Source organism: Electrona antarctica, assembly GCF_951216825.1.
Source record: "Electrona antarctica genome assembly, chromosome: 10".
Lineage (NCBI taxonomy): Eukaryota > Metazoa > Chordata > Actinopteri > Myctophiformes > Myctophidae > Electrona > Electrona antarctica.
This window is the reverse complement of record NC_136791.1, coordinates 46,629,359-46,643,565: the sequence shown is the minus strand read 5'-3', so window position 1 is coordinate 46,643,565 and position 14,207 is coordinate 46,629,359. Positions and strand designations below refer to the sequence as shown.

The 14,207-nt window shown below is 41.5% G+C and overlaps 1 protein-coding gene across 3 annotated transcripts in view; it reads left to right on the top strand.

Annotated features, from left to right (window-relative positions):
- The window catches only part of itsn1 (intersectin 1 (SH3 domain protein)), a 96,807-nt gene that overhangs the window by 24,272 nt on the left and 58,328 nt on the right, over nucleotides 1-14,207 (top strand). For all 3 annotated transcript variants that reach the window (XM_079512953.1, XM_079512952.1, XM_079512951.1), the window contains exons 10-17: nucleotides 1,900-2,037; nucleotides 4,130-4,209; nucleotides 6,213-6,352; nucleotides 8,051-8,173; nucleotides 9,370-9,519; nucleotides 10,690-10,830; nucleotides 12,657-12,744; nucleotides 13,448-13,587. In XM_079512953.1, the coding sequence (XP_079369079.1) occupies nucleotides 1,900-2,037; nucleotides 4,130-4,209; nucleotides 6,213-6,352; nucleotides 8,051-8,173; nucleotides 9,370-9,519; nucleotides 10,690-10,830; nucleotides 12,657-12,744; nucleotides 13,448-13,587 (1,000 nt within the window). The remainder of the gene's footprint in view (nucleotides 1-1,899; nucleotides 2,038-4,129; nucleotides 4,210-6,212; nucleotides 6,353-8,050; nucleotides 8,174-9,369; nucleotides 9,520-10,689; nucleotides 10,831-12,656; nucleotides 12,745-13,447; nucleotides 13,588-14,207) is intronic.

Here is a 14,207-nt window from a genome sequence, read left to right as displayed (position 1 = left end):
CATTTTAAAAAATGTCTTTTTAAAATGTCTTTTCTTCTGAAAAACCTCATGTTTCTATAACAGTGGTTCTCAATATTTCATGTCAAGAACCCCAAAAATTATATGTATTTGGCCGCCGACCCCCATCTGAAAATATGTCGTTCCAGGGAGGGACGCCCTTAAAAACCTTCGCTCTGAAAAAATATATATTCAAAGATTTGCCACATTTTCACGATTTAAAAAAAATAGCAGACCTACAAGCTCGTAGCGCGCCACTCGGTGGCGCGCTATGAGCTTGTAGATCTGCTATTTTTCAATAGCTAAATTATAACAGTAACATAATATAGTTTAAAACACCAAAAGGGGTTCCCGCCCAAAATGGGTTAAACCGGGAAGGCATCTGTATCATTTTAGACATTTGCTATTCTAATGTTCACATGCCTCGTGTTTAGCACAAATTGCAAATGTTGTTTCTAACAAACAGGGCCACTAAGTGCTTGTATTTGTACAGAAAGCCAAGGACATGAATGCAGATAATACAAAAAAAAACAATGATACAGACCTGGAGTTAGGAGCCCTGACACAGAACTGGTGCTGTTGTTTTTTTCCATGTTCTGTACTGTAGCATAGAGAAAGCTGTTTCCTTTGAGATACTGAGAATGATCAGGAGATCCCTATAGATCCTGTCGGGTGGGAGTTTGAATACCCTGACTTGGACTTAACCCGTTTTAGCTATTGAAAAATAGCAGATCTACAAGATCATAGCACGCCACCGAGTGGCGCGCTATGAGCTTGTAGGTCTGCTATTTTTGAAAAATCGTAGAAATGTGCCTGAATATATATTCTTTCAGTGTTTGTTTTTAACTCAAATCTTTGCTTCTGGGTGGGTCCCTGGAACAACATATTTTCAGATGGGGGTCGGTGGCATATTACATATATAATTTTTGGGGTCCTTGACATGAAATATTGAGAACCACTGATGTAGAAACATGAGGTTTTTCAGAAAAAAGACATTTTATAAAATATTTTTTTTTAATTTCGATGTCAGGCCTAAATAGGTTAATAAAGCAGTGGTACATTCAGGTACAAGACAGTGTCACATAATTTCTCATCGATCGCTAATGAGACTTGTAAGCAATAAGCATGTTCATTTACACAGCCCGTAGCACTTGCCCTAGTCTTGACGACCTCGCACGCTTATGCAAAGGCAACAATGTCATTAGATGGTATGTAAACAGATGCCAGGTTCATTTGTTGACCTGGCATACTATAGTGTGTATAGTATAGTTTAGTTTCATCAGATTATAGATTTGACTGTTTAGACTGATATGTTCTTGGTTTTACCTATGATCCTAGATTACTATTGCTATACATTTGATGTATTACCTCACGTTTTCCTAAACACTCTGGATTAACCCATGTTGGGCAGGAACCCCTTTTGGTGTTAGCATTATGTTATGCTTTAGCTATTGAAAAATAGCAGATCTACAAGCTACAATGTCATTGACTTAGCCGTTAGCGCGGCGGAAAGAATGACTTGTCTCTCCTAATCCAGGGCGCTCACCGTGGTGTTGAACGGATCGATATACTGGCGCTTCATTTCTGCTCCTCATCCGTCTCTCCCGCAAAATATGAACGCTTTTTGGATCATATATCGTATAAACTTAAACGATCGCAATGTAAGCTAGCTATGTAAAGTAAACTTTTTTTAGTGGATTGTTTCCGGGTCATGGGTTTCCGAGTAAAAGCGGCCATGTTGTTCTGGCCCCCCAGAGCTCCTATTTTGAAGGACTTCCGGCACTGATTGTGTTTTAATGAGCAGGTGATCTGGGGCTCTTAATGAGTAGGTGATATGGTGGCACCGGTGTTGTCTTTAGTTTTCTCCTGGATTCTAATCTAATTGTCTTTGTCCTTCTGTAGGAGTCTATCTGACATTGACATGGATGGGAAGCTGACGGCCGAGGAGTTCATCCTGGCCATGCATCTCATAGACATGGCCATGTCGGGGCTGCCTCTACCGCTGGTGTTACCGGCGGATTACATACCACCTACCTTCAGGTAACTGTAATCAGATTACATACCACCTACCTTCAGGTAACTGTACTGACCCATTGACAGTACCATTCATAATCAGATTACATACCACCTACCTTCAGGTAACTGTAATCAGATTACATACCAGGTAGGCGTAACTGTAATCAGATTACATACCACCTACCTTCAGGTAACTGTAATCAGATTACATACCACCTACCTTCAGGTAACTGTACTGACCCATTGACAGTACCATTCATAATCAGATTACATACCACCTACCTTCAGGTAACTGTAATCAGATTACATACCACCTACCTTCAGGTAACTGTAATCAGATTACATACCACCTACCTTCAGGTAACTGTACTGACCCATTGACAGTACCATACCATAATCAGATTACATACCACCTACCTTCAGGTAACTGTAATCAGATTACATACCACCTACCTTCAGGTAACTGTAATCAGATTACATACCACCTACCTTCAGGTAACTGTAATCAGATTACATACCACCTACCTTCAGGTAACTGTAATCAGATTACATACCACCTACCTTCAGGTAACTGTAATCAGATTACATACCACCTACCTTCAGGTAACTGTACTGACCCATTGACAGTACCATTCATAATCATATGTGCATGTGTACATTTTAGAAACGCCCTTTTAAAGGAGAATTCCATGCTAGAAGGCTTTCTTACCTTTATTTGTAGTTGTTACGTCCCCACCAAAGAGGTCCAGGTTTTATTTTGTGGCTATTTCCCCTACCATAAGCCCTCAATGAATTGCATTGAATTGAATGGGGCTATGGGGTGTTATGCTAATTTGCTTATTTCCATCGCTCAAAAAACTATTTTTTTTGTATATATCCTCTCTTGATAATGTAAATAGTATCCCAAGTGGCACACTTTACTACTTATTTCGATGGAAATAAGCGAATTAGCACAAAAACCCAACCCCCATTGAGGGCTTATATTAGGGGAAATAGCCAACAATGCATTTTTGCACAAAATAACACCTGGACCTCTTTGGTGGGGACGTAACAACTACAAATAAAGGTAAGAAAGACTTCTAGTATGGAATTCTCCTTTAAAGAGGAAACATGTCCTAGTTTGAAACTAGAAAAAGTGCCCCTCGGGGCACAGGTTTCCACCGGGGCAGGTCAGGTTGTGGCCTCCTGGTGGCGCTATAATAGGCCAATGTGAAAAGGGTGCCATTTGTTCTTATGTCTTTGAAGGCAATTGGATGATTTGAGTCATTTTGTTCTAAAAATGTGTTTTGCAAAAATCCACCTGTTGGTGGCGCTATAACAGGCCAATGTGAAAAGGGTGGGGTATATTCCTCAGCCTAGTAGGAAAGTACGTGAAAGATTTCATGTAAATTGCACGCTGCGTTCATGATTTTGAGGCTTTTTGTTCAAAACGGGCCAGTCCTGCAAACTTTGAAAGCCAATGTTAGCCAATTAGGATGGAATATGAAATATCGGACAGATCCGTCTTGAGCACATGACTATAGAGATAGTGTGTAACGATTTGAGGGATTTTTGGACAATAATAGCAAAAAAAATGGTTTTACAAAAGTCAGCCTCCTGGTAGAGCTATAACAGGTCGTTTTGGAAATTTGGGGCAGAGGTTCATCGTTGGCATCCAGGGAGTGTGTGTGCAAAGTTTGGCTTTGACCGGGCCAATGGTGCCGGAGATTAGCTGGTAACGGATGGACGGACGGACGGACGGACGGACGGACGGACGGACGGAGTGCAAAACATACTCTCTCCCCAATGCCTTCGGCCTGGGGAGATTAACAAAGCTAAAGATTGGGCCATAACAGGAGTTATTAAATAGACAGGACAGCATCAAAAACATCCAGCATGTACTAGGTCGGCCAATCAGAGGCAGTAACTAGGACGCGCAGCTAGCCAATCACCGCGTGGGAGGCGGGACATAAGTCACGGAAGAGATAATTTAGAGAAGCCCTAAATTTCCTTTATATGCTATTATAGGCTTAAATTGATCTTCTACTGCTGTTATTAAAGTATTGAAATTATGAAATGTCCGTTTTTTTCTTTGACTGTGAACTACTTGAAGGTAATATGTGTGCGTTTGTTTTAGGCGTGTACGCAGTGACAGCATTCAGTCAGACGCAAAGAGTGTCCAGGAGGAGGCGGAGGAGGAGATTAACGCGTTACCAGGTACTGACAGCCCCTCAACATCTATTACTGAATACTCACCAAATGTCGTTGAGACGTTGAAGCTGTCGGTAGCAAAGTCTCGTTTAGTGGCTACTGGCTAGCAAATATGTTGTCTTCTTAATCCATTTAGGCCTGAAAAAAATGTCTTCTAAATCCTGACAGTTTTCTAAAATACCTATGTTTCTAGGCCTATATTATATCACTCAATATTTCATGTCAAGGACCCCAAAAACGATCTGTGATTGTTCTCCGACCCCCATCTGAAAATATGTTGTTCCAGGGACCTCCCCAGAAGCAAAGATTTGAGTTAAAAAATATATTCCAAATTTGAGGCACATTTTCACGATTTTTCAATAAATAGCAGACCTACAAGCTCGTAGCGCGCCACTCGGTGGCGCGCTATGAGCTTGTAGATCTGCTATTTTTCAATAGCTAAGTTATAACTATGTTTAAAACACCAAAAGGGGTTCCCGCCCAAAATGGGTTAAAATCCTTGTTCTGACCATTGTTGTTTTTGTTTTTTTCTTTTTTATGCACTTTCTAAGCTATGCTTTAGTTATGGGCTGTGAATAAAGCTTGTTTTTACCATACACAATCTGGGAAAGAATCTGACATAAATGGATTTTAAAAAAAAATCTGTTCACATTCAGGCAGATGAGGTGAACTTTTCACTTCTGGTTCCCTTTTTCGGTTTTATAAATCACCTAAGAGACCGAGAGCTATTCATACGATGGTGAAGAGTTATTATCAAACGTTAATCAATTAAAAGCATTCAATGACGGAATATTCCATCGATGGCAGTGAACGGTTGGATGTGAAATGATGGAATAATCCGTTAATGGTAGTAATGTGTTAAAGATGGAGTGCCACAATTTTTGTATTTTTCCAGTTTTTCATGTGTCTATGAGGTGACAGTACTTTTATGTGCAATGGTGTATTAACTTTGTATTTACGGTTTCTTCCTGTAAGGGCATTTCATCAGGTATTTGACCAATCTGGGAACTAAATCGTTACCAAGAAATTTCTTCACCAATGTGTTTCTAAAGGTGTCTAATAACATGTACTAAAAGTTTGAAATTCAACTCCCGTGGGAAATTGAGTTATTAGCATAATATGTGACCATACCATCAACATCCTATATAAGGCAAAAAAAGTCCAAATTTCATCATTCTTTAAGTAGCATGTGACATATGAAACTAGGGGGTTTTCATGATTCTGAATCCATTCCAAGCATTAGTTTTGCACAAAAAACACTCCTTGGGCTAAATTAGGCCATATCCACTTGACCAAATGTGCTGACCTAATCACGTTTGTGATGACGGCTATGGCCGTGTTTTTGTGCAAAACTGATGCTTGGAATGGATTCAGAATCATTCAAAACACCCTAGTTTCATATGTCACATGCTACTTAAAGAATGATGAAATTTGGACTTTTTTGCCTTATATAGGATGTTAAGGGTATGGTCACATATTATGCTAATAACTCAATTTCCCACGGGAGTTGAATTTCAAACTTTTAGTAGATGTTATTAGACACCTTTAGAAACACATTGGTGAAGACATTTCTTGGTAACGATTTAGTTCCCAGATTTTCAAAGATTTCTCTTACTATGGAGGCTGAACCCTTGGCAGTCAAACGGGCCAATGAAATAAACAGTAATATAGTGACACCACACTATCAGCCCCTCCCCTAACCCCTCCCCCTTTATCATACAACTACAGCTGTGGGTGTGGCTTCAGTTCAGGTGGATCACCACCCACCAGGCAAACCAGGCATACTTAATGAACTGGTGGGCGTGCCCACATAAAACAAATTATACCTCCTTATATAACAATAAGACCTGATGATCATGTTTTAGGGTGGAAAAAAATCACGGCACTCCATCTTTAATATATCATCATTATGGATTTACAACAAGTGATGTCATAGCCATGATATTTCTTTGTATCTAAACCTGCCTCTCGTCTGTGCTCCCTCCCTCCTCGCCCCCCTCCCCACACAGTGTCCTTTGAGGATAAGAAGAGAGAGAACTTTGAGCGAGGGAACCTGGAGTTGGAGAAAAGACGGCAGGCCCTCCTGGAGCTACAACGGAAAGAGCAGGAGAGACTGGCTGCACTGGAGAGAGAAGAGCAGGAGAGAAAAGTAAAAAAGACCTCAAAAATAATATTAACCCATTTAGGCCTGAAAAAAAATGTCTTCTAAATCCTGACAGTTTTCTGAAATACCTATGTTTCTAGGCCTATATTATATGATATCACTCAATATTTCATGTCAAGGACCCCAAAAATGATCTGTAATTGGCCGCCGACCCCCATCTGAAAATATGTTGTTCCCTCCAGAAGCAAAGATTTGAGTTAAAAAACGTTATACGTTAAAATATATTCCAAATTTGAGGCACATTTTCACGATTTTTCAAAAATAGCAGACCTACAAGCTATGAGCTTGTAGATCTGCTATTTTTCAATAGCTAAATTATAACATAATGTTAAACACCAAAAGGGGTTCCCGCCCCAAAATGGGTTAAACACAATACCTCAAATACGGTACAATATAAAACACACTAACACAGCCTATTCACACAGCTGCCATCTTGCCCTTATGTCCTACCCCGTCTAAAAGCCTTGTGTACACAGCTGAATTAACACCATGGAGGCCCAGGGCGGAGATCTCCGTCAAGTTCAAGTTCATGGTCAAGTGCCCAAGGCGGAGATTGATAAATAGGACGGAGATTAATGATATCAAAACCGATCGCATCGCTCCACAGCCTAGGAGCGCTTGTTGCCCAATCCTCGATGACGCGCAAGAGTGACACGTCATCGAAAATGTTCCCTGCCTGTTTAGCTGACGAAAACGAAAATAACTCGCGATCTAAATCATCCCGTCTAATTCTGAAAAAAGATCCTGTGTTTGACGGCCCTCCGCGGTCCAGTCGCTGGTCGCGATAGATTTATTCTTACCTCCCGTTGTTGTCGATCGACTCTAGAGTGGTGTGGCTATTGTTAGCTGCTACACAGACATTCACAACAACTTCCGGTGCGCCGGTAAAAGTGGTCCGGACGCACATTTTAGTAATGGATTAAATAGGTCCGGGGAAGCAAGGTGTTAATGTGGGATATCAAGGCTTTTCATCGTTTTATGACCTACTTAGATTACAGTTGAGGACGCGGCATCATAGAGGCACACACACTTGCTGACGATCAAGGACTTGAGCATCGACGACCAACAGGATTATTTACATTCAGATTCGTCCAGAATCCAATCCTAAGAATCACAGGTTTGATTAATCACGGCAACACACCCCGATTGGTCAATCTTTGAGGTGACGGATCAAACTCCTGCAGACTATACAAGATGGCGTGTAGCCCATGATGACCTGCCCTAATAATTACCGCAGTTTTACATTATTGGAATTATGATATTATGGGTTCAATGGTATTATGTGTTCGACAGCTAAATCGGAGTCTGACGTGAGAGAAAAAATCACACCCGTGTGAACTGAGTGGTGCAAATCCCCCCCCCCTCTCTCTCATTAGCAGGCAACAGTGCAGCACTATCTCTCTCTGTTTCTGGCACAACAGCGCCACTTTTGGTACTCATTGGTACTGGACTACGGGTGCTCATAGTCACACACAAACACACAAACATGAACACACGGTTGAACACACGGTTGACACAGACATTGCTGTTCCTTGCAGTGGTTGCACCACTCAAAAAGCCACCGTGTAACTATAAACCTTTGGCGTTGAAGACTAATCAGTTTTTGTACAAGCCATCTAGTTTATGTTCCTTAAAATGAAGGAAATTAAACGGGATTAAACGGGTTTGCTTGTGCGTTTTCAGGAGCGTGAACGTATGGAGCACGAGAGACGACGACAACACGAGCTTGAGAGGCAGTTGGAGAAACAGAGGGAACTGGAGAGGATGAGAGAGGACGAGAGACGCAAAGAGATAGAGAGGAGAGAGGTACGGAGCAACGGAGGGAGGGAGAAGAAAGAGCCAAGTCATCTTGGCTTTTTACAGTTTCTACATTTTATATCAAACGTGTCAATGTCAAGGACCCCAAAAATGATCTGTAATTGGCCTCCGACCCCCATCTGAAAATATGTTGTTCCAGGGACCCTCCCGAAGCAAAGATTTGAGTTAAAAACATTCGTTCTGAAAAAAATAATAATAATCCAAATTTGAGGCACATTTTCACGATTTTTCAAAAATAGCAGACCAGATCTGCTATTTTTCAATAGCTAAATTATAACATAAAGTTAAACACCAAGGGGTTCCCGCCCAAAATAGAGAGGAGAGAGGTACGGAGCAACGGAGGGAGGGAGAGGAAAGAGCCAAGTCATCTTTGCTTTTTACAGTTTCTACATTTTATATCAAAATGTGTCTCAGGTCTCCTCATACCATATAGCTGCTATAGAAGCATCTCCATCAAGAACCAATGTCTAGTCTACCGTGCATGGCCTTTTTATTTAAAGATGCATCTTTCCCTGGTTAGTTAGTCTGGTTTAGAATGCAAAGCTGGGGGCACGGTGGCACAGTTGGTAGTGCTGTCGCCTCACAGCTAGAAGGTCCTGGGTTCAATTCCTGCTCGGGACACTGTGGATGCTGGCGGTGTGTCCTCTCCTCCGCGTCATCAGTGCCCATACCCGAGGCGGGGTTGGCGAAAGGGCCTTTCTGTGTGGAGTTTGCATGTTCTCCCCGTGTCCCCTAGGGTAGGTGCCCTCACAAAAACATGCAGTAATCCTGGTCTCTAAACTGCCTCCCCCTGGCCAGCCGGGGCGCCTGATGGAGGGGAAAGGAAGTAGGAACTGGTTGGAATAACGTGTTCCTTCCACGCGCTACGTCCAACCAGGGAAACTCCCCCCTGTCAGGTGTAAAGGAGCAACTTGGACACTCAGGCATGAAGGAAGCATGAGTTCAAGTCCGTTGCTCTCCCCATGTCCCCCATATATGGGGACTAGGTTGGCGGAGGGTGTGTAGAGCCCAGGATCACATTAGATCATTGACACAGGGGTGAAAAATGGGTTACAAAATCGTGGGATAAAAAATTATAAAAGTTAAGAATGCAAAGCTAGGATAATGGAATCACAACATACACTTGGCAAAAGTGACGGTACTTTGTGTGTGCTTGTGTGTTTTATGCGTGGGTGTGTCTTTAGGCCGCTAAAAGAGAACTGGAGCGCCAGCGTCAGTTGGAGTGGGAACGCCAGCGCCGGCAGGAGCTGCTGATCCAGAGGAACAGAGAACAGGAGAGCATAGTGCTACTAAGAGCCAGGAAGAAGACCCTGGAGTTTGAACTGGAAGCTCTGGTACGGTCTCTCTCACACCTTCATTCAACTTACACTAATGCACACTAGGGCATTAAGCCTAGTCGACTAGTACATCCACTAGTCGACCTTGTTGGTACTAGTTGACTAGTTGATAAGGAAAAAAAAAAAAAGTTTATTTTTTTATTTTTTTCCCGATTTTGTAGGCCTCAAGATCAGGTAGATTATAGTTATAGTCACCATGTACACAGTTTTTCAATGTACAAATATTTATTTCCAAAAACAAAAAAGTTTATTTTTTTAATTTATTTAATTTTTTACATAATGGGTAGTTAAACAACTAGTCGACTAGTCAACTAGGCAACTAGTCAACTAGTAAAAATGACTAGAAGTGAATGCCCTAGTGCACACACTACACAGGAGAGCGTGAATTCCGTTTGTGTCCGAGCATAGGCATGGCTGAGGCATGGTAACGCCCCGCCTGCCTGTGATTGGCCTACCGACACTGCCCGTCTTGACGGTCCTCAGAGACGAGAGGTTACTCCGTGGTGAGATTGAGAAATACATAATAGGCTACAAGAGAATGACAGTTTGACACGCGCGACAGAATGCAGCCTTGTAACTAACTTTGTATTTTCTATTTTTGTAGAAGAGGCAAACTTATTGTTTATGCCGTTTGCTTTGATAGTGTTGATTATCGTGTTATTAATCTAATTATAGTAAACTAATACTATTACACTAAAAAGGATAAAGATGAAGGGAAAATAGAAATAGACCTTTTTATAGTACAATGATGTTTCAAGTTTACACATGCAAACAAATTACACAACACAAACACTTTATTTTAGAACACACCCAAATCAAATCATATTATGGCGTGCATGTTCAATCTCTTCTACAAAAATAAAACTTACAAGTTAGCGTTCTCTCTCTTCTATCATACCATACTACTTCCCTCCACGGAGTAACCTCGCATCAGACTATATCCAGGCATCATGATCAAGCATATCCACCTCAGAGGACAGTGTCGGTAGGCCAATCACAGGCAGGCGGAGCGTTACCATATGCCTATGCTCGGACACAAACGGAATTCACTACACAGGAGAGCATAGCGCTCACCAAAACGCCACAGAAGTATGTGCTGAAACCACATGGCTGGTTGGTCTACAACTTCAAGGTGTACCTGACCTGTCTCTCTCTCTCTCTCTCTAGAACGACAAGAAATCCCAGCTGGAGGGGAAGCTCCACGATGTTCGGTTTCGTCTGGCGGCTCAGCGCAGAGAGGTGGAGCAGACCAATCAGACCCGGGAGACCCGCATCGCTGAGATCACCCTGCTGCAGCAACAGCTACAGGTCTGCATAACCAATGCAATACTATATATCAGGGGTTCTCAACCCGTGGGTCGCGACCCCTCGGGGGGTCGCCAAATTATTTTAGGGGGTCCCCAAATTATTAAAAAAAAAAAAAAAAAAGATTTAGTTTTTTTATTTTATTTTTCACGATTTTTCAAAAATAGCAGACCTACAAGCTCGTAGCGCGCCACTCGGTGGCGCGCTATGAGCTTGTAGATCTGCTATTTTTAAATAGCTAAATTAAAACACCAAAAGGGGTTCCCGCCCAAAATGGTTTAAGGTTATTGTAGCAGTCAATTTATATTGGGGGTCCCGAGACGTTGCCAAAGCATTTTCGGGGGTCCCCGGCCAAAAACGTTGAGAACCCCTGCTATATATAAACTATATCATTCAGAACAGACACATCAGCGTCATCTCACTAGAGCAGTGTTGTTTTCGTCGACTAAAACTAAGACGAAAAATGTTCGTCGACTACCTTTTTCCACTGACAAAAACTACATGAAAACTAAGCTATGACTAAAACTAAGACTAAATATACTGACGATTTCGTCAACGAATAAAAAACTAGACTAAAATGTTAAGGAGGGACTAGTGGACAAGAGATCCAGTATAAGTCATTTTACACTTGGTTGCATGCTGACAATAGCAGATCTACAAGCCCACAACGCGTCGTGCTGCGACGCGTTGTGGGCTTGTATATCTGCTATTTTCAGCAAGTGTAAAATCAGTCATTACGACGGCATCAAGGCCCGACAAAAAAAACCACATTTTAGTCGACTAACTCAACTGTAGAATTAGTCGACTAAAATCTCATGACATTCAGTCAACTATAACTAGACTAACACTAAAACATTCCAATGTGACTGAAACTAAATGAAAACTATTGAAGAGACTATGACTAAAACTAAAATCACAATTTGCTGCCAAAAACAACACTGCACTCGAGCATACACTGTAGCAGCAAATACAGGTATATTTATCGTATCAAAGTTGTTAACTATAGCTTTGCTGGCTGGTCAACTGGCAATCTCACTAGCTGGCCACTCTAGAAGGGATGACGCCCAGTCCCGTCGACTCGCCTCATGAACAGTGAGATCCTGCCAGGCAGCAGTGACTCTAGCAAATATTGATCAACATCAATATAAGAAAGGGTTGCAACTGTAATGTTTAAAGCTTGGTTAAAGGACCACTTTTCAACTTCTCTTCCTATAATTGGTCCTAACTAATGTTCATGATAAAATACCACAATTTTTTCCTACTCAGTCTGTGTCTCATAGGAAGGCTGTGGGCAGTTCAGAAACCCGTCCACCAGTGACATCATCGATGGTGAATCCAAGCTAATAGAAACGGCAGGCTTTATTTTCCTGAAACGTTGCAATGCAAAAGTTGAAGCCATCATTCTCACGATAATAAAAATCTAAATACATTTTAAAACAAATCTTGTTTAAAAAGAATCTGCCTAATGATGATGTCACTGGTGGACGGGTGTCCGAACTGCCCAAAGCCCTCCTATGAGACACAGACTGAGTAGGAAAAAATGGTGGTGTTTTATCGTGAACATTAGTTAGGACCAATTATATGAAGAGATGTTGAAAAGTGGTGAAGTGGTCCTTTAAATTGATATTGAGGTGAGGTTGACATACAGACAAAGTTTGAACAAAGTGAAATACAGTTTCAACTAAACACCACAAAACTATAAATGGCCTTAAAACGCTGGTCATCTCATTATGACCCTTGACTGAGCAAATAATAATACAATTTTAGAGAAAAGGGACATTTTGTGTTTTCTGTTCCTGTTAACATAATTGTTTACTTTTGTATCCCAGGACTCCCAGCAGTGGCTGGGCAGGCTCATTCCCGATAAACAGTGTCTCAACGACCAGCTGAAGCAGGTTCAGCAGAACAGCCTGCATCGTGAGTACCTCACATACACACAAACGCAGACACAAATGTTAATGCCGTTATTAAGGGGTTCTTCATGTTCCAACTGATTTAACCCATTTTGGGCGGGAACCCCTTTTGGTGTTTCAAGGATTATGTTATACATTAGCTATTGAAAAATAGCAGATCTACAAGCTCATAGCGCGGCACCGAGTGCCGCGCTACGAGCTTGTAGGTCTGCTATTTTTTTTAAATTGTGAAAATGTGCAAATCTTTGAATATATATTCTTTCAGAGCGCACGCTTTTAACTCAAATCTTTGCTTCTGGGAGGGTCCCTGGAACAACATATTTTCAGATGGGGGTCGGCGGCCAATTACATATATTTTTTGGGTTCCTTGACATAAAATATTGAGCACCACTGACACGGAAACATGAGGTATTTCAAAAAACTGTCATGATTTAGAAGACATTTAAAAAATGTCGATGTCGGGCCTAAATGGGTTAACATATTTTCAGGATTCACCTGTCTATGACTTAACCCATTTTGGGGCGGGAACCCCTTTTGGTAGCATTATGTTATGCTTTAGCTATTGAAAAATAGCAGATCTACAAGCTCATAGCGCGCCACCGAGTGGCGCGCTACGAGCTTGTAGGTCTGCTATTTTTTCTCGACGTCAGGCCTAAATGGGTTAAACGTGTGTGTGTGTGCGTGTGTGTGTGTGCGTGTGTGTGTAGGTGACAGTCTGTCCTCCCTGCAGAAGGCTGTTGAACAGAAGGAGAACAGCAGACAGCTGCTCAGGGAGCAGCTAGACGCCGTGGAGAGAGAGACCAGGTCCAAACTGCTGGAGATAGACGCTTTCAACACTCAGTTAAAGGTAATGGGTCAGATAAAGCTGAAAACCCCCAGTTCTGCTATACAGGGCGGAGAGTGGAGACAATGGAGAGTTAGTGAAGAGAAAGTCCGCACACAGGTTTGCTCCAATGGTGTTTTATTTTATTGAAACACCATAATAATATTATTACGTTTCGACCGCAAGCGGCCTTCATCATGTGATAATTGTTAGTATGTGACAACCTCCCTTTTATCTAGGTCGTCACGTCACGTGACTGATGTTGACTGGGTAGGTAATTTACAAACACCAATGACAATACATATGACAATAAGTATTCATATGACAATAAGTATGAATAACCACCACAGTTTACAATAGTACAACAGTTTCAAAACAAAAAACAAAAAAAACATTTTCAAGAGAACTTGTTGGTTTTTAGTTTGTTGCAGACTGATTTAATATTTTTTATATATTTTATAAATATTTTAAACATTTTAAATACATTAGAGATTTTGCAATTATTTTGTTTTTAAGATTTAAAAAAAAAAGCTTTTGGAGAGTTAGACCACGTCCAAGCTTTTTAAAATACACAGCGTTTCCAACTGATAGGCTAGTACAGCTGGCCAACTTGACTTGGCCAAAACATCCATAGGTATGTCTCA